The 26,007-nt window shown below is 38.0% G+C and overlaps 2 protein-coding genes and 3 long non-coding RNA genes across 6 annotated transcripts; 3 read left to right on the top strand and 2 right to left on the bottom strand.

The window, feature by feature from the left end:
• Positions 1-60: 60 nt before the first annotated feature.
• On the bottom strand, positions 61-19,385 carry LOC306826903 (uncharacterized protein). Of its 2 annotated transcripts, XM_079348458.1 has the most exons (6): positions 19,302-19,385; positions 16,558-16,851; positions 3,538-3,834; positions 1,918-2,025; positions 1,468-1,511; positions 61-1,011 (listed from the first exon to the last, which is right to left on the bottom strand). In XM_079348458.1, exons 1-6 carry the CDS (start codon positions 19,357-19,359, stop codon positions 943-945), a joined length of 870 nt encoding a protein of 289 aa, XP_079204584.1. In that variant the 5' UTR covers positions 19,360-19,385; the 3' UTR covers positions 61-942. The 2 variants fall into 2 exon arrangements, 1 of the variants encoding a protein (XP_079204584.1); XR_013779542.1 differs by lacking the exons at positions 61-1,011; positions 1,468-1,511; positions 3,538-3,834; positions 16,558-16,851; positions 19,302-19,385 and adding an exon at positions 3,386-3,470 and having other exon boundaries at positions 1,917-2,025.
• On the top strand, positions 1,611-16,468 carry LOC306826908. Its single transcript, XR_013779543.1, has 3 exons — positions 1,611-1,778; positions 1,832-2,016; positions 16,202-16,468. It is a non-coding gene; the product is annotated as an uncharacterized lncRNA (long non-coding RNA).
• On the top strand, positions 8,308-12,227 carry LOC306826905 (uncharacterized protein). Its single transcript, XM_079348461.1, has 4 exons — positions 8,308-8,389; positions 9,502-9,798; positions 9,882-10,160; positions 11,899-12,227. The coding sequence occupies exons 1-4, from the start codon at positions 8,341-8,343 to the stop codon at positions 12,024-12,026; spliced, it is 753 nt and encodes a 250-aa protein (XP_079204587.1). The 5' UTR covers positions 8,308-8,340; the 3' UTR covers positions 12,027-12,227.
• LOC306826912 lies at positions 12,329-13,614 on the bottom strand. Its single transcript, XR_013779546.1, has 2 exons — positions 13,066-13,614; positions 12,329-12,990 (listed from the first exon to the last, which is right to left on the bottom strand). It is a non-coding gene; the product is annotated as an uncharacterized lncRNA (long non-coding RNA).
• LOC306826911 lies at positions 17,885-19,261 on the top strand. Its single transcript, XR_013779545.1, has 2 exons — positions 17,885-18,706; positions 18,930-19,261. It is a non-coding gene; the product is annotated as an uncharacterized lncRNA (long non-coding RNA).
• Positions 19,386-26,007: the final 6,622 nt, after the last annotated feature.

The following is a 26,007-nucleotide window of genomic DNA, read 5'->3' as shown; positions in this document are numbered from 1 at the left end:
AGGCAGAGGAAGGACATCAGCAAACATGGATGTAAATAATGAAGAGACTGAACATACCTGTAAAATTCAGCTTTGGCTTTTATAGTTTATTAAGAAGAAGTGACTCAGCACTTTTGTAAAGCTTCAGAGACATGTATCAAATACCTTTTTTATCAATAAACTATTTAAAAAAACAAACGCATTGTTTCTTTACACACAGTTCATCCATCACAGAATGTCATCATTTCTTGAATTAAAAAGTTTACACCCAATAATCATCGGATTGTGTGAATAATTCTTTGCCCTGAGTTGATGGTGAAATGTTTTAGAGGAGGTTTAAAAAACAAAACAACAAAAAACACCAACAAATATGGAACATTTGTAAAGTCTTTGGTCCTATTTAAAACATTATTAATGATAGTTATTTGATACATATTTTACAGTATTTGTCCAAACATCATATTGGACCCTCAGTGAAGCCTCTGCTGCATTATAAAAAGGATCAAATATTTACAAACAGATATCAGCAATAAAACGATGAGCAAAATAGAAAAATGTCACATTTTAAATTTACCATAAAAAAATATTTATCTTCATCCAATTCTTTCTATTCTGTGATTATTTACAGCAAATGGTTTCTCCATATAGCATGTCACATAAATGATCTCTATAAATATATAATTTATGATGTTGCAGGTGAGAGGCTCAAATGTCGGCAACAAAACAGTTCTTGTTTCTGTTTATCATTCAAGTCAAGACTTAAGGATTGGAATAAAATAATCCTTCATTATAAAATCAATAATCTGACTGCAGTTGGGTCTTTTAACTTCATTGCATGACTCAAGTAGCGAGTCCACGACCAGCGCAGAGAAAAAGAAGTCGCAGTCAGAAGTCCTTCACTGCTACCAAACTAAACTGCTGATTCCTGTGTGCAGTGTGTTGAAGGCTTCATATTGAATAGTTTCAGGTCTTTGCAGGTTTTTCGACTGTTGCATACATGCTCTCTGGCTCAGCGTTGTTTCCCATGAACTCCTTAACAGACAAAAAATCCTTCATATCAACGTGTTAGAAAATAGAGAGAGTAGAATTTATCACATAGAAAGCTACTGCTACAACATTTGTCCATTTTTGACAAATAAAAAGGACAGCGCTGATTGAGGTTGGGGGTGTTGGAAGGAGAATTTCACAGCAGAGTGGATGTGATGAAGAGGAGTGAGAGGCAGAATGGTTTAAATAGACCGCCTTGTTGTCAGAGTTTGATCATGATTGGATGGCATCGGGCGGTTCTCAGATCAGCTGATGGCCGCTTGTTGGCAGGTCTACTGTATTCCTCCTGAACTAACGCAGGGCTCCATGTGTGAAGGCAAAACTAATAAAATATGAGCTAGTGAGGAATTTGAAAACGTTTGTCTTCGTCCTGTCTCTCACATCATTCTCAATCAATAATTTTTTCATTTCATTTGTTTGAAAGAAACTCTTCCTCCTTACCTGAGCATCTTCATAGACTGTGTTTTCCACTTTCTCTGCTTTATCTGCAGATCAGTCATTAAAAAAAAGAAAAAGAAAAAGGAAACTACATTAACATTACTGGAGCTGATTCTTTTATAATGGAGCCTTATCACTCGAGTTGGTAAATGATAAACAGTTTTGAAATGCCATCCTCAAATATTTCAAACAACATTTTTTACATGTGATTTATTTTGTTAACATTGTAAATTATATGTATATTAAATATACTAACACTAAGGTGTGGCTTCTGTTACTGCTGCGCTGTCTTTGTTAGATTACCTTGATAAGAGGTTTCAATCATGAAGGATAATGTATAATATTAATGAAAATAAAAACAACACAGGGGAGAATAATGTACTTATCAAAAGAGTGAATTCACTGAGTTGGAAACTTTCACATTTTCAGATTTCACATTTAAATATCACTTACTTTGTTTTCTCCTGTGACCATAAAATAATCCTCCGATCACAGCCAGAACAGCAATCAAACAGACGATGGGTACAACAGTTGCTGTAACCTTGTTTTGTTGTTCTTGTTCTGTAAAAAAAAAACAAAAAAACAAAATCCAGATTAGAAACTCATGCTTGCATGAAATCATGCAGCATACCTGAGAGTGTGTTATAGCACCACACTGTGACAGACCTGATCTGTAGTTAAATATGATTCAGTCTAATCAACACATCATGGATGGTGCCTTTAAGTCACAGTTTAAACCTACATGGTAAGATAGTCACCACCTGGTTTAAAGGATCACCTTAGACATTAAACACATTTTTTATAGATTATTTTATCTGGCGTCTCATTTGGTGACCTGTTTGTTAGCTGTTGTTACTGAATGTAACTCTGGACTTTGTCTGGACTTCATTTATTACGACTCTACAGGCTGTGTGACTGAATTGACTTTCAGGGATTAATAAAACTTCTGAATCTGAATCTAATAAAATAAATTTCATTGAAAGTTTTCAACTTTCAAACATTTATTGCTATTTATTTGTTAAATAATCTCAGCTATCATTTTTGCTGGAACATTAAAACTGTTTTGTCTCAACTGATTTGGTTCAACTCTAACATATGAATTAGTCAAATCTCCTGGGACACTTTGATGAAAAGAACATTATCTTTATAAATGACAGAATTCATTTTACTGGAAATATTTATTCATGTTAAATGTTTAGTAAATTATTTGTAATAATTTATTAAACATTATTATTATTATTATTATTGAAATGATATACCAGTCAATTTAAAAAAAACATACTGGTAGGGGATATTTTAAATCCCCTTTACCCTGTAATGCTCTTAATATGACGTTTAGAAAAGGATCAAACTGTCGCTTCAGTAAATCTGAAACTGAAGATTTGCTGCATCTTTTCTGGTTTTGATCACATGTGGGGATTTTTTGGATGACCTTCAAATAATAATTATTGTTGAATTTAAAAATGTAATGTCCAAGTATTATAAATAAAGTTATTTTGTTGGGTGTGAGATTTATTTATGAACTGAAAGGAAAAGAACGTTTGACATTCCCTGATGTTCTCTCTGTTTGTGAAGCATTATTTTAGGTTACAGGGTTTTATCACAAACAGACAGGAAACAATGAATGACTGAAATAAGACACACTAAGGCCACACTTAGAAGAATGATGATCATGGTGACTGTTTGTGTCTTTGTATGGTATGTTAATGTTCAGCACTGATTAGTCTTGAATCATGGTAATGTTTCTGCTGTAATTATCTCATCAGAATTTATAAACATAATTATTTCCTACCAATACAGCAGAAACACCATGGAGAAGATTTATGTGATTGTTCCATCAACAAAGAAGTATCTGTTGGTTTTTAATTAAGCTACAATCCAGACTGTTCAGGAGCATCAGATTGTTGTTTTTAACTCTTACCTTCAGGCTTTCTACAAAGATATACAATCTTTTGGATGTCCCTTGTCGGGCTGAACTGGTTGCTATGGTTACAGATGACTGAGCCAAGTGTGAGGACTTTCGTTAAACAGGGAACGACTTTGTGTCAACATTTTCAATGTTCAGAAACTTACCCAGAACTGTGACGCTGTATTCAGCTACAGTGGTGACTTTGCTACCAGAAACAAGAGCTTTGTAATCTCCACTGTCCGTCTTTGTTACATTCTTTATCTGTAGAGAGTGATCTTCTGCAGACAATTCTGCTCTAGATTCATAATTGTTAAAAAATGCTGGCTTCAGGCCATGAGTTAGTTTCACAACATTAATACTGTTATTGAATCTCCATGTCAAATCATCTCCCGTCTTCAGATCAACAGGTTTCTTCACATCCAGATGTAAATCTTTTCCTGTCTGCACAAACACAGGAGTCCCTGCTGAAAGAAGAGAAATACAAAACGTGTTTGGTTTAAAAAAAAAGAAAAAGTCAATCAGTTAACAGTTTATCATTTGAAAACTTTTATTTTAAAGTTCTTGACAAATAAAAACATACACAAACAGCACCTTTTAATGTGTATTAATGAGGAGACATCACAGTGGGACTGATACAAAGGGAGTGTGTGATCGCTGTTTGGGGTTCAGTGCCTCACTTGAGAGAAATTCAGCCAGTAAACAGAAAACTATACTACCTAAGTGAGCTACTTCTGCCGCCCCATTCATGGTTCATGATTTGGATGTATACTGTATTTAGGCTACTGCTTATAATGATTCATAGCTACATGCTATAGTAATAGAGTTGTTTTCATTGTGTTAAAGGAAGAATATGTGCCTTTTTGATCCAGTAGATGTCCCTGTTGAGCCCCAGCATGAAACCAAAACAACTCGAACGGCAAGATTAAAGATTGTTTCCACAAATCTTTAGCTCAGCTTTCAACACCGTATCTCTGCAAACCTCCACTCCAAGATGGTGGACATATCGGGCTAAACACCTCCCTGTGCACTTGGATCCTGGACTTCCTGTTAAACAGATCCCAGGTGGTCTGAGTGTGCAGACACACCTCCAGCCCTTAAACCCTCAACACTGGAGCACCACAGGGTGTCCTCGCCCCCCAGTCTTCACCTTATAAAGGCACAACTGTGTGGCCGAAAGCAGTTCAAACATCATCATGAAATTTGGAGATGACTCAGCGGTGGTTGGTCACATCAACTTTGACACTGACTCTTAACACTGCACACTTTAATACCCACATTGTGTTGTATATATCTGTATTGTTTTAATCTAATGAGACATGTGAATGGGTTATATTTGATTCAATGCCACTTGTGGCATTTCAGTAAACCACCTTGTCGCTTATTAAAACTGCTTTGCATTGTTTTACTCACAGATACATGTCCATTCACAATACATTTTTACTGTTTTCTTTTGATCAATTAATCTCTATCTGTCTTATCTGTATCTAAATCTTATTTATTCTGTTTTTACCTCAACTTGTATTGCCTTCTTAGATTTTGTTATTGTTTTATTATTATCTTGTGACATGTTGAAATGTTTGTGCCTGTGTAAAGCACTTTAACTTGCCTGGTGTCTGAAAGGTGCTAGATAAACTTGATGCCACAGAATATTTGGAAATGGACTGCAGATGGAAATTAGCCTTTCAGCGAACTCTGCACATTTACTCTGTCTGATTCATGTACACTGTCCTTCTTCAAATAAAGAGACAAAAACATTTGAGCACAGTAGCTGTCACGATGTAGCAGGCAGGAAACAGGGAGAGGTGGACCCAAGTGCAGAATAACAACATTTATTAACAAAAGAAAAAACAAAATCTTACAAGGAGAAAACTAAATCCAAAAACGAAGAACATCCAAATCCAAGATTCAGGGCACTTTCACAAGACACAACCAACAGCAACACGACATACGAAAGACACTGACAATGACAATGAACCGACAAGAAACTCAGGCAAACACAGAGACTAAATAGACAAGGGGTAATCAGACACAGGTGAGACTAACGAGACAGGTGAGGAACATCAGGGCAATCACAAAGGCGGGAAACACAAGGAACAAAGAACACAAGACCAGAACACTGAAGACAAGTACAAAGTAAAACCCAACACTGACACCACGACCAAAACCAGATCAACAAAATAAAACAGGAAAGACTAAAGACTAAAGACTAGACTTAAAACACAAGACAGGAAATAAACTAACAGGCAACATAGGAGGACACAGGGAAACACACTCAAGACTAAAGTAAACAAGACTATGAAACATTAAAGCACACAAGGGAAACAATCAACACTAGGAAACAAATAACACTAAGGACAGAATGAAAACTAAAACAAGAAGAAACACAGAGACAAAACCAAACCATGACAGTAGTACCATATTAAAATATACATTGTATGTAATTATACACATAATAAAACTGTTTGATGTCTCCAGTCTGAGAACGAGGACAGAGCGAAAAGGCCAAAAGAAGTGAGACTGTGAAACAGGAGCTGAGAAAGAAAAAAGATGGAAGTTTGCTGTCTGGTTACTTCCTACTTACTGGTTCACCGTCTGTTGTTGAAAATCACACATGCACAGTATCTCACTTCATGTCTCTCACACACACACACACACACACACACACACACACACACACACACACACACACACTATTGTCCTCAAGACTATTTTCTCAGCTTAATACTTTTCAGTGACAGTAAACTGTAGTTCACTGACGGTTTGATAAAGCCTCAGCGATGTGTGTGATGTTTTTAATGTGAGGACAAAGAGAAGCATGCAAGAAAGTGAAATGAAAATGATCTTGATGGTTGGACAGGACACACCCTGACCCTCAGATATTACACAGTTAGTTCCTTTTTATACTTTCCATTACAAGTTTTTCATATCAGAATAAGAGAACAGTTTATCTACTCGAGTAACAACAAATAACTTATATAAAGATACTCAGTCTAAAATCTGTAGAAAGACTAATAATAGTGTTTATAACTCCAGTTTACTGAGTGATCACAGGCTCTAGTTACCCACTTTGGGTTTAGTTACACTGACAAGCTGCTGACAAAAACAATCACATCATGTCTCAGTTTAAAGTATGAAGGCCTTGTATCATGCTCAGAGTAACATTAATGAAAAACCATCAGATCTAACTATCATTAAAGCCGTGCAGAAGTACAGATATATGTACCAAAGACACTTCAACAACAGGACACGTACACTAAATAAAGTCCTTACCTTGTGTAGCACATAAATGCAGCAGAGATAAAAAGAAGAGACGCACGATGGGCGCCATCTTATGAACTGAGCAACAAGTGAAGAGATCTGGCTGTATGCAGAGCTTAAAGCCCACCTACTTCACTTCCTCATCTTTCCATCACGACAAGCATTTCCTTCTTTTTTGTGCAAAAGTTGGAAGACAACCTGCAAGTGTGCATGTAAAGTATTCTCTTCAAAACATTTTAGTCAGTAAACTCTGACGATCTTTGTAAAACAGAGGCTGACTCTATGTGCCTGAATCAGACTTTTTACAGCACTATAGTTACTTTTTCCACATCATGGAAATAGTTTACCTTAAATCTGTTGGTCTGGTTGCTTCAGACCATTTAGAGGCATCAAGAACAGTGAATTAACATTACACATTTAATTAAGTCATGAAAGAAAGTCCACCACACTTTACTTTCTCTGCGCATCAGTTGTTAACATGGAAAGACTGAAAGGAGGAACAAATGGTGAGTGGCTCTCTGTGTTTGAATCAAACCCTACAATTTAGTAAATGAAATTTCAGCTTTGAGAGAATTCAACACAACACAATACACGTCCAACTCAAATAAGATTTTCAGAACATTTATTGAATGCTCAGATAGTTCAAGAAAAAAGAAGGACAGTGTTGCTGAAATTGTCACAGTGTAAAATAAATTATCAAAACTTGAGCACATAAATCTTAACATCCTGTATTGGTGACGAGCAGAAACCTTTAAGTGCAAGGGAGGAAGATGTCTAAAAGTGATGCTCATAAACCAGAGGAGCCTCATGCTCTCCTTGTTACAAAGGTTTAGAAAACAGATCATTTTACAAGCAAGTGTTTCATGATGTTGCTTCACGACACTTTTTGAATGGATAATTGTTCTGTGTGTGCGTCTGTGTATATGACATCTCATCACACTTCATCTCATAGGTAACATTTGACCTCAGTTGGAATCATGTGATTAACACTTTGCACCTTGTCTTAGCTGAAGAGGAAGGACTTTTTACTCCCTTCCTTCTGCTGCTGAAGTCGCTGCCTCAGTCTGGTTTAGATACACTGACATAGGTTCAGAGAGAGTTCAAAGACCTGCTTTTTCTTTTCCACCTCATGCATGTGCAGAACACAGTGCACTCTGCAAATGCAGCACATTCAGAGTCCAAAAACAGAATTGCTGTCAATAGTTAGAATAAGAGCCCAAGACCAAGACCATCATCCGTGCAATGTGAGAGGATTTTCTCCAAGGCTGGAAAAATAGTCAACTAAAAAAGGAGACTGAAGCCCACCACCGAGGAGAAATTCTTACATGTAAAAAAACATAATCATAAACCAAATGACTGATTGATCAGAAACAATCTACACTGTAGTGTCATAGACAGTATGATCCATAACACTGATATTTGTTCAAAACTCTTAAAGAGTCTGACAGGATTTGATCAACCATATTAAAGTCTACTTGATTATTCGTTCCTTCATTTTGACCTAAGGACCAACAGTAACAAACCCTACACATCTTGAGAATTGAAATGGAGGTGAGAGAACTTCCTCATGATGTTAAGAGACCTTCATTGTTTGTGGGTGTGACAGAGGAAGTAACACATCAACAAGGCTCGCTCGGACTCTGCTGTGTTTGTTGCAGAGAAACAGAACACACACATAGAAACATCCAGGACAACAGAGAGGCTCCATAATGTTCATCTTCATGATTCTGGGTCTGCTGGCTGCCATCCAGGCACAAGGTAGGAGAAGAACATCTTATTATGATGATAATAATGATAATTATAATGATTACTATGTGCAATCACACAACAGGTAAATAATGTGACCATATCCTGTAACTACAGACAGATCAGGGGGAAACTAGTTAATAAAAAAATGCTTTTAGTTTTAGTATAATCGTGTTTTATGAATTCAATATTTCCTCTGGCACAAAACACTGCAACAGTCAGAGACAATGTAATGTATATTATAAAAAGATGTAGCTGCAGACTCTGCAGTGTCTCACAGGTGATCATAAAGTGACCTCAGGTAAGTGATGACATATTAACAAACTGACTCTGAATTAGCCTGCAGAATGACAAAGTGGAGGTTTATCACAGTAAATGTTTCAGTGTGTTTGTATATTTATAAAACAGTTTGACACTTTAAACAGTTTCACTCTAAAACCACACTGACTAAGCTTCAGTGTTTTAAAAAGGAAACCTGGTTCTCAGAAACCAAAGCAAAAAAAAAAGTGTATTTACCTCGAGCACAAGAGAAGATATCCAAAACAAGACGAGACAGTTATGTATTTAGCTTTTAGCTGTTACGCACAGGTGTATAGACGAGACGAGACAAGACAAGAAGTGATGAAAAACTTTTTAAGAAGAGTTTTATATAAATGAAAATATAAAGTGTTTGAGGGATAAATGCAAAGAAACATATCTAACAAAGTAATGATTCAAGTATTCTTCCCGTTCCTTTTCAAACATGTAACTAGAAATGTCTGTTTTTTTTAATTTATGATTCATTTGTGGGTTTGTTTTGTTTTCGTTGTCTAAAAAAAATTACTGTTCGAAGTAGAGACTTTAATTAATCAACACAAGTAAAATAAAAATAAAAATCTATTGTGTTATAGGATATAATGATAAAATATACAATACACATGTATTTATGTCAATTCAACTTTCATTCCTGTTTTAGGTTTGTGTTTTCTTTTCCATCAGTCAGGTGATCCTTTATCCTTTTCTGCGCATGTCAATAACTGTAAAAGAAAAATACACAATTTAAACACTGTTAACATGGAAATATTGATTCTCTTTTTTATTTTGTTAAACCAAACACATGATTTGTATTTCTCTTCTCTCAGCAGGGACTCCTGTGTTTGTGCAGACAGGAAAAGATTTACGTCTGGATGTGCAGAAACCTGTTGATCTGACTAAGTTTGATAATTTACTTTGGAGAGTCAATGGCACTATTAATGTTGTGAGATTAAGTTATGCTGTTGAACCAATCATTTTTCCAAATTATGAATCTAGAGCAGAATTTTCTGCAGAAGATCTCTCTCTACTGATAAAGAATGTAACAAAGACGGACAGCGGAGATTACAGAGCTCTTGTTTCTGGTATCAGAGACACCATTGTAGCTGAATACAACGTCACAGTTCTGGGTAAGTTTCTGAACATTGAAAATGTTGACACAAAGTCGTTCCCTGTTTAAAAAAAGTCCTCACACTTGCTTTGCTTCTTGCAGATCCAGTGTCTGGAGTGAAGCTGACAGTGAAATCCTGCAGCTCAGACTCCACTAACGTCACAGTGATCTGCAGCACTGAGGACTCTCTCATCAGCAGCACGTTCACATGTGACACACAAACCTGCTCTCATGAGGGAGGAGAGCGAGCAGAGATCATCACACCTGGTGCTTCTCTGAACGTCAACCTGGAGAGAGGCTCAGTCATCTGTAACCATAGCAACCAGGTCAGCTCGACAAAGGACATCCAAAAGATTGAAGATCTTTGTACAAGGCCTGACGGTAAGAGTTAAAAACAACAATCTGACATGAATGCACAGTAAGGACTTTAGCCTGAACAAATCAATAGTTTTATATAAACACACATCATTGAATGTTCCAGAAAAAAAGATTGCTGTATAAATTTGCCATGGCTTAGCTTTGGCTGTTATTAGGCATGACCCATACATTTTTTAAACATTGAAATGATCACTGACATTTATTCGCCTTACTTGAAAGGAGCAACATGTAACTCTGACACCTAGTGTTTAAAACAGGTACTGTAGTCCACATTCAAATTGTTGGAGAGCGGTCTCTCCTGACTCCTCCTCCCTAAAGTCCACATGCACAAAGGTTGCCATGTGTCTGATCCTGCAGCTTCAGTGTTTAACAGCTCTGTGTTCTAACCTCTCTCTTGTTTTCAGCATCTCCAATATTGATCCTAGTTTTTATACTTTTCTGCTTGTGGAGCTTATTAGAAACGTCCACAAGTATGGAGGTTGTTGCTGTTTAAACTCAGCAGATCAGAAAAATATAAGCCACGTTATGCCACTTGAGAGAAAAACAAACTAGTCGAGAAATGTATTTCATGAAAATTCAGTTTAGAATTAAATCAATCAGTTGATGCAAAAATGAAGAACTTCTGGAAGTATTGTGTTGAATTTGGCGTCCTGTGGGGACAAATCCTGTCCTGAAGCTTTTAACAAAATAAAAGCTGTCCTCTTTTCTCCTTATTGTTGACTCATGTTTTGTGAAACTGTGGCTGGTGAAATGTCAAGGGAGCTTCCCGTTTGCATGTAAATCGCTGGTGTGAGTCCAACCCTCCCTCAGCAGAGACAGCCACTAAAAATCACCTCATATATTGATTGTTGATGTGGTTTGGTTTGGTTGTCATAGAGATGCATACATGAAGAACTTCCTCATTTTCTTGTCACCAATGCAGTTTAAAGTTGTTTTAGAATGTTGTGGAATTTTTTCCCATTACCAAAGAGTGAAAATAAAGAGTGAGAAGATCTATTCAAAAAAGAATCCCAAGATCGATCTGGTCTCAATGAACATTTATTCAAAGGCAAAATCAGCGTTTGAAGACCCCTCTCTCACACCGTGAGAAGAGAAAGAGGCCCTGAGAAAAGGCAAACATGAAAACTTATACATTTCCATCACACTACACAGATCACTTCCCCATCACGCCACATAGAGCCACTGCCCACCTGGCAGGGCACAATCTATCCCCTAGTGTGAGAATAGAGACGACATGACTATTTACCATCTCCCAAGGCTGAGAAGGAGCTGGAGTCCAGTGAGGAAGAGTCTGGGTGACTCTTCCCACATGTACAGAGTGCGAGAAACAGAATAAAGGGAACGAAATGATGGAAAACAAAACACCCAATATGCTGTGCATGTAGTATTCTAAGACATTTCAGATACATTTTATATGACAGATTCTATGAGACCTTCGTACAACATAAAATTTTCCATAACAAGAACTTCCTAGTTTTCTTTATAATAATAAATTATAATGAATAATTCAATATTGAATACAGATTGGCTCTTGAATGTCATTAAAACAAGACCAACACTCATCATTACAAACTGTCATGTTGTTTCACAATACGCCCTTCATAAGGTTATTTACAACACTTTAATGCAAAGCTGAATGTTGTCAATATATAAACAGATGAACAGCTGACTTGCTGTTGTTTTGTATCACGTTCCTGTTGAAGAACTTTTCTAATGAATCAATACGTTTTGTGTTTTTTAGGTCCAGAGAGATTTTGGGTTGTTACCTATTACAGACTGAAGATATACGTGGTGTCGACCGGTCTGTTCATCATGGTGTGTGCCGTCATCAGTGTTCACGTCGTGGAGAAGATGAAGAAGAAAAAATAAACAACCAGCTCTCCACCAACAATCCTCTGTGGACAGTTTGACCACTCGTAGCACAAAGGAGCTGCTTCCTTTCTTTTTCTTTTCTGACTGAAAATGTGTGACTTTGTTTTGTTGAAGCTGTGTTTATGTGAGTCTGCAGGAGGCACGGCGGTATAAAGGCTGCACACTTATATCACAGATTTCATGCTTTTCCACTGATGGACTGTTGGTGGCAGTAAAACACAGAGAGATGTAGTTTGAGGAGGCAGAGGAAGGACATCAGCAAACATGGATGTAAATAATGAAGAGACTGAACATACCTGTGAAATTCAGCTTTGGCTTTTCTAGTTTATGAAGAAGAAGTGACTCAGCACTTTTGTAAAGCTTCAGTGACATGTATCAAATTCCTTTTTTTTAAATCAATAAACCATTTTAAAAAACACATTGTTTCTTTACAAAGTTCATCCATCATAAAATCTTTTCTTGAATTAAATAGTTTAAACCCAATAATCATACTTTCTCTCTTAATTCATTGCCCTGAGTTGACTTGGTGAAATGGTTTGGAGGAAGTTGAGGAAAATGTAAAATTTGTAAAGTCTATGGTCCTTTTTACATTATTCATGATAATTACTACATATTTATTGATCTTATTGCACTGTTTGTCCAAACATCATATTGGACCCTCAGTGAAGCCTTTTCCTTAGAAGCTGTTTTATTATATTAGCAATACAATGATGTAAAAAACAGAAATGTCACATTTTAAATATACAGTTCATTGACTTAAAAACAATTTATCTTCATCTAAACTGTTCTATGTGATTATTTACAGCACAGTTTTCGCCATATAGCATCTCACATAAATTATCTGTATAAATATACATTATAATTCACGATGTTGCAGGTGAGAGGCTCAAATGTCCGCAACAAAACAGTTCCTGTCATCATTCATCGTAGATTTAAATGTACATTCATTGATGAATACCCTCTCATACACCATATATATATATATATATATATATATATATATATATATATATACACACACACACTATATATGCACAATATTTTTCTTCTTTTCATACTTCATTAATCCCCGAGGGGAAGTTCTGGTTAGCTGACTGTTATTTTAGAGACATGTTTCTCACAAACACGACGTATGGACATGCATTAATGGAGAGATGTCAGAGTGCGGTGGCAGACTTGCTCAAGGGCACCTCAGAAGAGCTCGAGAAGTGAGACCAACTTCCTCGTCCACATCAGGACTTGAACCAGCAACCCTCCGGTTCATAACCCAAGTCCTTATGGGCTGAATAAAATAATCCTTCATTATAAAATCAATAATCTGACTGCAGTTGGGTCTTTTAACTTCATTGCATGACTCAAGTAGCGAGTCCACGATCAGCGCAGAGAAAAAGAAGTCGCAGTCAGAAGTCCTTCACTGCTACCAAACTAAACTGCTGATTCCTGTGTGCAGTGTGTTGAAGGCTTCATATTGAATAGTTTCAAGTCTTTGCAGGTTTTTCGACCGTTGCATACATGCTCAGCGTTGTTTCTGGGCTGAGTGGATGCTTCAGAGCCGTTAGGAGCCTTTAACAAGGAGTCGGTGGAGGCTGGATCATTTGTTGGTATCTGTGTCTGTGGTAGGTCTATATCCTTTAACACACAACAGAAGAAGAAGGTTATCTTGCTGTTTGATATGCTTTGTGATTTCTAATTGGGCCATTATAATGTATTAGCATTAAAATCAATATCAGCCTATGAACTCCTTAACAGACATAAAATCCTTCATATCAAGTGAGAAGATAAAAAGTGTTCCTTCAGCTCAGACTTCTTGAAAAGCAAATTAGAAAATAGATAGAGTAGAATTTATCACATAGAAAGCTACTGCTACAACATTTGTCCATTTTTTTAAACAAATAAAAAGGACAGCACTGATTGAGGTTGGGGGTGTTGGAAGGAGAATTTCACAGCAGAGTGGATGTGATGAAGAGGAGTGAGAGGCAGAATGGTTTAAATAGACCGCCTTGTTGTCAGAGTTTGATCATGATTGGATGGCATCGGGCGGTTCTCAGATCAGCTGATGGCCGCTTGTTGGCAGGTCTACTGTATTCCTCCTGAACTAATGCAGGGCTCCATGTGTGAAGGCATAACTAATAAAATATGAGCTGATGAGGAATTTGAAAACGTGCATGTCTCTGTCCTGCCTCTCACATCATTGTCAATCAATAATCTGCTCAATTCGTCACTTCTGATTAATTTGGGAGACTGGTCTTAAAAAAAAAAATCTTACTCCTTACCTGAGGATCTTCATCGACTGTGTTTTCCACGTTCACTGCTTTATCTGCAGATCAGTCATAAAAAAAAATAAAAATATGGAAACTACATTAACATTACTGGAGCCGATTCTTTTATAGTGGAGCCTTATCACTCGAGTTGGTAAATGATAAACCTCAAATATTTCAAACAACATTTTTTACATGTGATTTATTTTGTTAACATTGTAAATTATATGTATATTAAATATTATAACACTAAGGTTTGGCTTCTGTTACTGCTGCACTGTCTTTGTTAGATCACATTGATAAGGTTTCAATCATGAAGGACGTCCTGATAATGTATAATAATGAAAATAAAAACACAGGGGAGAATAATGTACTTATCAAAAGAGTGAATTCAGTGAGTTGGAAACTTTCACATTTTCAGATTTCACATTTAAATATCACTTACTTTGTTTTCTCCTGTGACAATAAAATAATCCTCCGATCACAGCCAGAGCAGCAATCACACAGACGATGGATACAACAATTGCTGTAACCATTACTGTAAAGAAAAACCAAAGCCAGATTAGAAATTCATATTGGGTGAAATCTTGCAGCATACCTGAGAGTGTGTTATAGCACCACACTGTGACAGACCTGATCTGTAGTTAAATATGATTCAGTCTAATCAACACATCATGGATGGTGCCTTAAAGTCACAGTTTAAACCTACATGGTAAGATAGTCACCACCTGGTTTAAAGGATCACTTTTGACATTAAACACATTTTTTATAGATTATTTTATCTGGCGTTTCATTTGGTGACCTGTTTGTTAGCTGTTGTTACTGAATGTAACTCTGGACTTTGTCTGGACTTCATTTATTACGACTCGACAGGCTGTTTGACTGAATTGACCTTCAGGGATTAACAAAACTTCTGAATCTAATAAAATAAATTACATTGAAAGTTTTCACCTTCAAACATTTAAAAAAATGAATCACAGAAAGTAACAGATGTAGCTAAATGTTGAACAAATTATAAATAACTTACAAACTTGAATTTCCCTCAGGATCAATAAAGTATCTATCTAACCTTTTTTTTTTTTTTAAACTATCTCTCAAACAATTCTTGGTGAATTTAAAAATGTGATGTCCAAGTATTACAAATAAAGTTATTTTGTTGGGTATGAGATTTATTTATGAATTGAAAGGAAAAGAACGTTTGACATTCCCTGATGTTCTCTCTGTTTGTGAAGCATTATTTTAGGTTACAGGGTTTTATCACAAACAGACAGGAAACAATGAATGACTGAAATAAGACAAACTAAGGCCACACTTAGAACAATGACGATCATGGTGACTGGTTGTGTCTTTTTATGGTATAGCCCCGTTTCCACACAGCAGTCAGGTATAGATCAGTACAGTTTGATTTGATTAAGCCCGATCCCGTTTCCACAGCCACCCGTGCCCTATTTGGTAGGCGGCGTGTAAGCCGGATGACGATAGCCGATATGTAAATAGCATCATATGATAGCAGCTAACTGCTAACAAATAAATTCAACAAAAGGAGAAAAACACAGCACAAACAAAACCAACTCTGGAAGACATCCAGCAGCTCATCTCAGCTGTGTTACAGTCAATGGTTTAAACACGGCGGAGTTTTCTTTGCCGATGTAACACGGGAAGTGACGATTCTTTCAACCAATCAACCGACTGCAGTGTTTAGCTCCACCTTTTCGGGTCGGCTCCACATTCTTGACACCCCAACGGAAGGGTCCCAAAAAGTGCGACGGTACGGATCGGTTATTTGGGAATCTTTCCTGGGACTAGTCTATGTCTTTTTTGTTTTTATTCATGCTCTAATCCACATTGTTCATTATACAGCATCAAATTGTATATAAATATATATATATATATATTTTTAACTCTTACCTTCAGGCTTTCTACAAAGATCTTCAATCTTTTGGATGTCCCTTGTCGAGCTGACCTGGTTGCTATGGTTACAGATGACTGAGCTGTTCTCCAGGTAGACGTCCAGAGAAGCACCAGGTGTGATGATCTCTGCTCGCTCTCCTCCCTCATGAGAGCAGGTTTGTGTGTCACATGTGAACGTGCTGTTGATGAGAGAGTCCTCAGTGCTGCAGATCACTGTGACGTTAGTGGAGTCTGAGCTGCAGGATTTCACTGTCAGCTTCACTCCAGACACTGGATTTGCAAGAAGCAAAGCAAGTGTGAGGACTTTTGTTAAACAGGGAACGACTTTGTGTCAACATTTTCAATGTTCAGAAACTTACCCAGAACTGTGACGCTGTATTCAGCTACAGTGGTGTCACTGTCAGCAGAAACAAGAGCTCTGTAATCTCCGCTGTCCGTCTTTGTTGCATTCTTTAACAGTAGAGAGTGATCTTCTGCAGAATATTCTGCTCTAGATTCATAATTGTTGTAAAACGTTATATTACCATCGTGAGTTAGTTTCACAATATTAATAGCGTTGATGCTCCATATTAAATCATATGCCTTTGTCAGATCAACAGGTTTCTTCACATACAGATGTAAATCTTTTCCTGTCTGCACAAACACAGGAGTCCCTGCAGAAAGAAGAAGAATCATGCGTTTGGTTAAACAAAACTCCAATCTCCATATTAACAAGGTATTACTTGTATACCTGTGTCTTAAAGTACATTATAAACATACAGAAAATGATCACCTGACTGAAGCTAAAAAACACAAACCAGAAATGAAGGTTACATATGTATGCATGTACGTATATAAATAATGTACCCCCCTGAATCAACATTACAGACTAAAAACTAAAATCCAGAGACTAATAAATTATTCCACTAAACAACTTTTGATTTAGCTTTGACAACATAGGATTCTTCATATAATCAGCCTGCTCATTATTACCCCTGTGTGCATCTCTTACTGCAATCGGCAGTGTTTATAACTCAGCGCTTTTTAACAGAGTCTGAGTTGAGACATTCACAGGCTGAGATTACAGGGACTGTGAGAGGACGTTACTATCTTTAAGTTAGCTGCAGAGTGAAAGTGAACGGAGAAAACCTGACTGTTTGACCGGATCACATGTTCCCGATTCGGTCGTATGGATCAAGTTAGAACGGGCGGGACAGGTATTAATGTTTTAACTGTAGTTGTCTATGTTGCTGCTTGTTATTCTTCTTATGTTCCATGCATTTGTCTCTTGTTTTTTTATTTAATTGTACTCTCAACATCACTGTAAATGAAGGCATGCCCTCAATGATTCCTCGAGAATAAATAAAGGAAATGAATACACAAAAAGGAAGTGGGTAGAAACATAAAAGCAGCAAAAGGTGAGAAGAGTGAGACTTCTTAATATGGTTAAGAATGTACAGGTCCTTCTCAAAACATTAGCATATTGTGATAAAGTTCATTATTTTCTGTAATGTACTGATAAACATTAGACTTTCATATATTTTAGATTACACACAACTGAAGTAGTTCAAGCCTTATATTGTTTTAATATTGATGATTTTGGCAAAAAAAGTCAAGAAAAACCAAATCCCTATCTAAAAAAATTAGCATATTTCATCCGACCAATAAAAGAAAAGTGTTTTAATACAAAAAAAGTCAACCTTATGTTCAGTTATGCACTCAATACTTGGTCGGGAATCCTTTTGCAGAAATGACTGCTTCAATGCGGCGTGGCATGGAGGCAATCAGCCTGTGGCACTGCTGAGGTCTTATGGAGGCCCAGGATGCTTCGATAGCGGCCTTAAGCTCATCCAGAGTGTTGGGTCTTGCGTCTCCCAACTGTCTCTTCACAATATCCCACAGATTCTCTATGGGGTTCAGGTCAGGAGAGTTGGCAGGCCAATTGAGCACAGTAATACCATGGTCAGTAAACCATTTACCAGTGGTTTTGGCACTGTGAGCAGGTGCCAGGTCGTGCTGAAAAATTAAATCATCTCCATAAAGCTTTTCAGAAGATGGAAGCATGAAGTGCTCCAAAATCTCCTGATAGCTAGCTGCATTGACCCTGCCCTTGATAAAACACAGTGGACCAACACCAGCAGCTGACATGGCACCCCAGACCATCACTGACTGTGGGTACTTGACACTGGACTTCAGGCATTTTGGCATTTCCTTCTCCCCAGTCTTCCTCCAGACTCTGGCACCTTGATTTCCGAATGACATGCACAATTTGCTTTCATCCAAAAAAAGTACTTTGGACTACTGAGCAACAGTCCAGTGCTGCTTCTCTGTAGCCCAGGTCAGGCGCTTCTGCCGCTGTTTCTGGTTCAAAAGTGGCTTGACCTGGGGAACGCGGCACCTGTAGCCCATTTCCTGCACACGCCTGTGCACGGTGGCTCTGGATGTTTCTACTCCAGACTCAGTCCACTGCTTCCGCAGGTCCCCCAAGGTCTGGAATCAGCCCTTCTCCACAATCTTCCTCAGGGTGCCGTCACCTCTTCTTGTCGTGTAGCGTTTTCTGCCACACTTTTTCCTTCCCACAGACTTCCCATTGAGGTGCCTTGATACGGCACTCTGGGAACAACCTATTTGTTCAGAAATTTCTTTCTGTGTCTTACCCTCTTGCTTGAGGGTGTCAATGATGGCCTTCTGGACAGCAGTCAGGTCGGCAGTCTTACCCATGATTGCGGTTTTGAGTAATGAACCAGGCTAGGAGTTTTTAAAAGCCTCAGGAATGTTTTGCAGGTGTTTCGAGTTAATTCGTTGATTCAGATGATTAGGTTAATAGCTCGTTTAGAGAACCTTTTCATGATATGCTAATTTTTTTAGATAGGAATTTTGGGTTTTCATGAGCTGTATGCCAAAATCATCAGTATTAAAACAATAAAAGACCTGAAATATTTCAGTTGGTGTGCAATGCATCTAAAATATTTGAAAGTTTAATTTTTATCATTACATTATGGAAAAGAATGAACTTTATCACAATATGCAAATTTTTTGAGAAGGACCTGTATAAAAAGAATGAATAGTATTAAAAGAATAAAAGTTACTGTCATTAAAAGTAAAAAAATACAAAAAACCTTACCTTGTGTGTAACATAAAGCCAGCAGAAAAAAACAGAAGGTAGACAGGATGGACCCCATCCTATGAACTGATTCTGGTGCGCCTCTTCAGTCCTCCTCGGGTTCTTGTCTCTTGTGCAATTAATGAGGCCTGAACTGAATAAAAGAGAAAGGAGATAAAATAAGATAAATCATAGGGAAATATACAACTGTATGTAATGTTATCAGTTGTCTAATTGGGAAAGTTTTTCAAATCGTCATAGTGTTTGTGCTATTTTACCTTTTACTAATCTTAAAGGCTTGAGCAATAATTTACATGCGTTCAAAAAAAAAAAAGAGACAAAATGTGGGGGGGGGGGGGGTGACTAATCTAAATTATGTATGAAGAATTTAGCGAGACAAGATCACATTAAGGCAGAGTTCATTATTTGTATTGTTAAAGGTTATTCCAAACCTAACATCTTCTCTTGACAGAAGGCTGAAGTGATGACTCTACCTTTGCAATCCATTTATGGATCTCCACCCAGAACTTACGAGTCACATATTTGGTTTGATAAAAATGGGCTTTTATGCAGTTTTAAAATTAAAAAAAAAAAATTAAATTTAATAAAATAACTGTACTGTAATATGATATAGTCTCAAACTCATAGCACACGTATGCGTGTGTTTTGGTTGCGTCTAGAAAATAGGAACCACTACATCATGTTATAGTACAGTTATTACATAATGTAATGATTAAAAAATCCCTAAAAAGAGTTGTAATAGAATAAAGAGGAGTTCATCCGGGTGTACTGCGAGTTTGATGACACTACATAATGTTACAGTACAGTTATTGCCATTTCACTGCGTAATTTAATGATTAAAAAGTATTATTTTTTCCAAACTAATCGATGTAGTCTAAACAACGAGAAATCACGTGTAAAATGATCATAGTGACACTACAACTCTCCTGTGTGAAGTTATTGATGTTTTTATGTTGCATCTTTTTTTGAGTGTTGCAATTTGCAGACGGTCCCTGCGCAGTCGCGCTAAAGTCGACTCCGCGCTGCCTGGGGTAGCAAGATGGCCGCCACATTGCTACGTCACTTCCATCCGTTGAAATATACATCGATGACTACAAGTGATCAGGCACAGTTTTGTTGTCTGCTCCTTTAATTAATTTGCACTTAATCCCCCCTAGTCTTGACTGACGTTTTTGAATGTACTTGTTCTGTATATTTAGCTATTGTTGCTCATCCTTTTAAGAGTTTGTTTTGTCTTTTTGTGTATGTTGAAATTTTCAATAAAGTTGAAGGGAAAAAAAAAACAAAAAAAACAAGTGATCAGGCACGGAGGACGGCTCGTTTTGAGCAAAATCGGATAGTAGCTTGCAGTTCACCTTGCTGTGATTGCAAAGAGGTATCGGTTTTGTAAAAGTAATGTTCCGCTGATGATTTATTAGTCTGGGAAAGCCAAATCGTTTTAACTTTACCAAAGTGACAACGGTGTCGTTCGTTTTAGCATAATGTCCTCTAAGCGGCAATAACGCTTCATACTTCGGTAAAAAGTGGCGTTTATGTGAAGATTATCCAGCGGAAACATGTGTTTGACACAGGCTATCTTATACAATGATCCAAAAATCCAATAAAAACATTTTTTTTTTTTAAACTAAAACTTTCTTAAAACTTAAGTACATGTATTATTACAATGAATGGCAAGAGAACAAACAACACCCAAGAAGCTCCGTTACAAAAGCTAATAGGCTACATACGCTTTAGCCATGTCGTGGCTTCTAGATAATACAAAGTTTTCACGATGACTCAACCAGCGCTGGTATTTATTCTTCTCTTCATGAAAATATTTTAAACAAACAAAGCGTGTTACTTACAGGTTTTCCCAAAACTAAGAACACCACACCGGCCGGCAACCCCATGTGTTCAGCTGTGTGTTAAAGACATCTCTGGCAGGTGAGTTTCCGCGTTCACGTGACTCAGCTTTATTGGCCAGGTATTGGACCGCCCACTTGGGGGTGCGTTCGGATTGTCTCTCTCATCTCCTTTCAGTAACCACTTTACCTTAACCCTGTTTGAAAACGGCATGGGGTTGAGGAAAGGTGTTTGTAAAATCATAAAGTACTTAGGGAAAGGCGGTCATGTTGATTTGACAATCCGACCGCATTTCCACTCAGGAAAGGGACAGTGAAAGGAGATAGTAGAGACAATCCGAAAGCACCCATAGACACGATCAGAAAAAAAAGCACAGCAAAGGATGTACTCGCTGTTTCAGCTTAGGAAAAACAACCAAATTGGACAGACACAGGGCCTTTCTCAGTTCCCTTATTTGCACCGAGTGTCCTCCGAGTTGTCTCCTCCACTTGCATCTTAGTCCCGCCCACCAGAGATGCACGGAGGAAACGAAGCCGAGGAGAGAGGACCGAGGAAATCAGCTTTAAGACACATGAGACGTCGTTTCCTCGACAGCGTCACATGACGCGACATCAGCTGATCACGTTCAGCTGTCAATCAGCCGAACAGCTGTTTATGTCCACACAAACACGCACTGTATTATTTCTCATCAAACACACACAGTTACAGTGTTTAGTGTCTTTACCTGATAAAAAAAACACCTGAAGAACAACCTGCAGTCTGTTTCAAACCAAAAGGACAGTTTCTACTGACTAAAAGTTTTCATTTTGAATTGTCTATAATTATTGATTATTATTAATCAGTTTGGACTGAACCTAGCCTGTATTTAGACAACCAACTCTGTATTTTATAAACACAGATATTTATGTGTCAGGATACTGAAAATGATTGATTAGAATCTAAATGATGAAACGTTCAGAAGATAAATAAGTGAGAATATAAAACGGACTCCTCTTCATGTCAGAGTCTTTTTAATCCCAGCTCATCACAGAGCGACTCTTTACAAACTCACTGATGTTCATCATCTGTTTAAATGTCCCACGCTCCGTTTAGCCTCTTTTTAATGTCCGTCTTTTCTCCGGTATTAAACTCTGCTCATGTTGAGAAGTTTCACTGAAGTCTGATCCTGTGCAGCGTCCAATCAGTGAGTGATATACGAGAAGGGGGCGTGTCTGTCAGTGAAAAGACTTCCGTGAAGTCGGCTCTCGTGTCTCCTCGGTCATCGCTCCTCGGATCAGCCTCCTCGCTCCTCGATCCTCTCTCCTCCGTTCGCTATAAGAGCTTTGGGACGATCCTCAACATGGCGGCTTTGGAACTACTTCCGGTTCGGCAGAGGACCGAGGACCGAGGAGACTGCAAATAAGCAAAGTGAGACGTACCCACAGACTGCAATAGACAGTCAGGACTGCAGAAAAGATCATCTGTGTCGACCTTCCCCCCATTCAGGACTTATACCGGTGCAGGGTCAAGTAGTATCACTGCAGATCCTTCACACCCTAGACACTAAACTGTTCAAACTCCTCCCCCTCCGGCAGGTGTTACAGATCACTGTAGTAGGCCTACACCAAAACAACCTGTCATAAGAACAGTTTATAACCCGAACACTAAAGTGAAACACTTAGTGATGAACACTAAACAGTCAGAGTGTCAGACTTGCTGCTGTGAAATTAAACTGTCACTGTGAATATTTAATTTAAATGATCATCTCTTTAATGTAAATGTTGTTTAAGATAACTACCTCATGTTTTCTTCATCATCCTTTTGCACTACTCGTCACTGCACTGTTATCTTATTCAGTCTTGTACATATTAGTCTTTAATTAATTGTTTTTTTTAAGGTATTGTTGATATTTAATGTACATTTGTACAAAGAGCACAGTCTACTGAAGTTAAATTCCTAGTGTGTTAAACATACCTGGCCAAAGATGATTCTGATTCAAATGGAATAAATGCAAACACTTAACCTATTTTAAAAATGAATGTATCTTATCTTATTTTTATTTATTTATTTTTTTTACATGTATACATGCTGTATCAATAGTGTATGTTTATATGCATACTTTTGTTTGATATGCAATTCCCTATATGAATGTGTTAAATAAAAACATTCAAAAAATAAAATAAATAAAAAAATCTTTTGAAACACAATGTATGATGGTACATAGACTTATTGCTCAGAAAGGTACCATCGGTCATAGACTACTTTTCAAAATGGATTGTGGGATACACTGAGTGGACTATATAGGCTATGACCATACTCACTCAGAATTCGGACAGCACTACAGAATGGCGTGTCCACAATATAGTGCACTATTTAGTGGATAGGGAGTGATTTTGGACACAGCCTGCTGTTTTGGATTTATAATTTCCGCATACGGGCAGAGTGATGCTGTCACAACAGATGGCACAACAGAACATTGATACGTCTGCCCTGTACATATTTAAAATGTTGTTAAGGCCAACTATATAACGTTAATTAAATATTGCACACACTTCAAAAACATTGCATGTGTGGCAAGGGTCACTAAGACATGGTGTATAATAACCAAGAAAATAATCTAACTGACTCAACAATGCCAACTGGGGAATTTCATCCCAGGAAATATAACTTGACACCATAATCAAACAAAGGCAACACAGGTTTGACAACCAAATTAAGACAAAGATGTGGTTTCCAAATAAAATGTACATTTAATGAAAACTGAGACTGATAGAATCTGTAAAGAGAGATGTATTAGTTGTAGCAAAAATAAATCAATTAGTGAAAACGTATAACAGTTTTATGACAATATAATTTATTTCATTCCAAAATAACACATCCAATCAAAATGTAATTTAAAAGTAGCAAAATAGATAGATAGATAGATAGATAGATAGATAGATAGATAGAGGGAAATTCAAGGAAATTCAAGGCATCCAGTAGCAGTATACAAACAGGCAGGACACAAGACATTAGTTACAATACACACCCGCTGTCCCCCCTCCCCTCTGTATACAATAATCCCCCAAAATGGGAGGGGGAAGTGAGTGGTGCCAGCAGGGGGAGGTCGACTAACATCTAAAGGTGTGTTTCCAAGGAGTGCACTTTACTCACCACCCGCGAACTTTACTTACCACTACAAACAGTGCAGTGAACCACCTAGATTGCCTAGCCTCCACCAGCAGCCGGCAACCATTTCACTACAGAATTCAACCTCATAGACTTTAAATAATTCCTTCTCCTTCTTGGTTCGATCTCCGTACATTATTACTTTGTCCTCCGTTCCTAACGCCATCCTTGTCATCCTCTTCTGTCAATGATGATTGGCTGTCAGAATTCTGAGATTCTAAACTAAACTAGGGAAAACAAAGCATAAACAACCAGTGTGGCACACACGTGTGTGTGTGTGTGTGTGTGTGTGTGTGTGTGAGAGCAAGAGATCAATATGGCACGTTCTTGTCAAATATCAGTTGCATCATTTTTCTAATGACACAATGTTTTATTTTAGGTCCAGAGAGATCTGGCATTGGTATCAGGCTGAAGATATACGTGGTGTCGACCGATCTGTTCATCATGGTCTTCAACAACTTCAACTCATTCTACACTACAGTCATTCGAGAAGGACACCACCACCGAGCTGGCAGAAACAGTGTCCATGCTCAAACCCAGCTCTCCCCTTCAGCACAGGATGTGGTGAGCAGTGTTGGTTTTCATCATTTTGTTGTTGTGAAAACAATCAACATAAACCTCTGTTCTGGTTAAACGTAAGGAGCGAAACAGAGCCCCAGCTGCAGCAGCGCCCATAATGTATTACACTGTTTACTGCATCCAGCGATTAGTGAAGTGCCGTTGTTTAGAGGAGGCCAGCTTCTGCTTGCTTCCCTTGATGGAAAAAAAACAAAAAAAAACGTATCAACCAATCATATTCAAACCATCAGTCAATGGCCAATGTATCATTAAAAAAAAAAAACAAGAGAGGCCAGAAAAAACCTGGCAACCTGTCTAAAAAAAATCCCTTCCCACTCTGCATCGTTGACCACTACCAGCTACTGTACTGTAAGCAACAACTGAGACCCAGAGTTTGTCATTTAGCAAAACAAAATCACACTTATCCCCATCCCCAGGAAAATCTGTGAATGGCCTGTGGCCCTCACCTCTCTTGTGATGAAGGCTATGGAGGGGATCATGAAACAACACAACATCAGAGAAATCGACTCCCAGGTGGTCCCACTTCAATTTGCTTACCACGGAGGCAGAGGCGTCAATGATGCAAAAACAACCTCAGCCAGACTCCTGTTTGCAGACTTCTTCTCTACATTCAACACTGCAGCTCCACATCCTGGCTGACAAACTCTCAGCCCTGTTTCATCTGGACCACCAGCTAATCCTGTAGATACTGGACTTTCTGACCAACAGATCACAGAGAGTTCTGACCTCCAACACCTTCTCTGACCTCCAACACACCTCGACCGGCTCCCCTCAGGGCTGTGTGCTCTCTCCTCTGCTCTTCATCCTCTACACCGATGACTGCAGAACCACACAGCCTAACTGTTATCTGGTGAAGTATGCTGACGATACAGATCTCCTGTCTCTGCTGTCAGGCCCCTCTAATCACCACGGACCAGCTCTTCAGGAGTTTGTGGAGTGGTGTGAAAGCTCCTGCCTTGAGCTGAATGTCAACAAGACCAAAGACATGGTGGTCACCTTCTCCAACAAGCAGAGCCTGTTGAAGTAATCGAGGAGTACAAATACCTGGGTACCATCTTTGTCAGTCTGCTGAAATTCTCCTCCAACACAGAGGAGATTCTCAGGAAATGTCAGAAGTGGAAATACTTCCTTAGGAAAC

Source organism: Symphodus melops (assembly GCF_947650265.1).
Source record: "Symphodus melops genome assembly, chromosome: 7".
Taxonomy (NCBI): Eukaryota; Metazoa; Chordata; class Actinopteri; order Labriformes; family Labridae; genus Symphodus; species Symphodus melops.
Note: the sequence above shows the minus strand (reverse complement) of the source record. Positions and strands in the feature narration are given on the sequence as shown.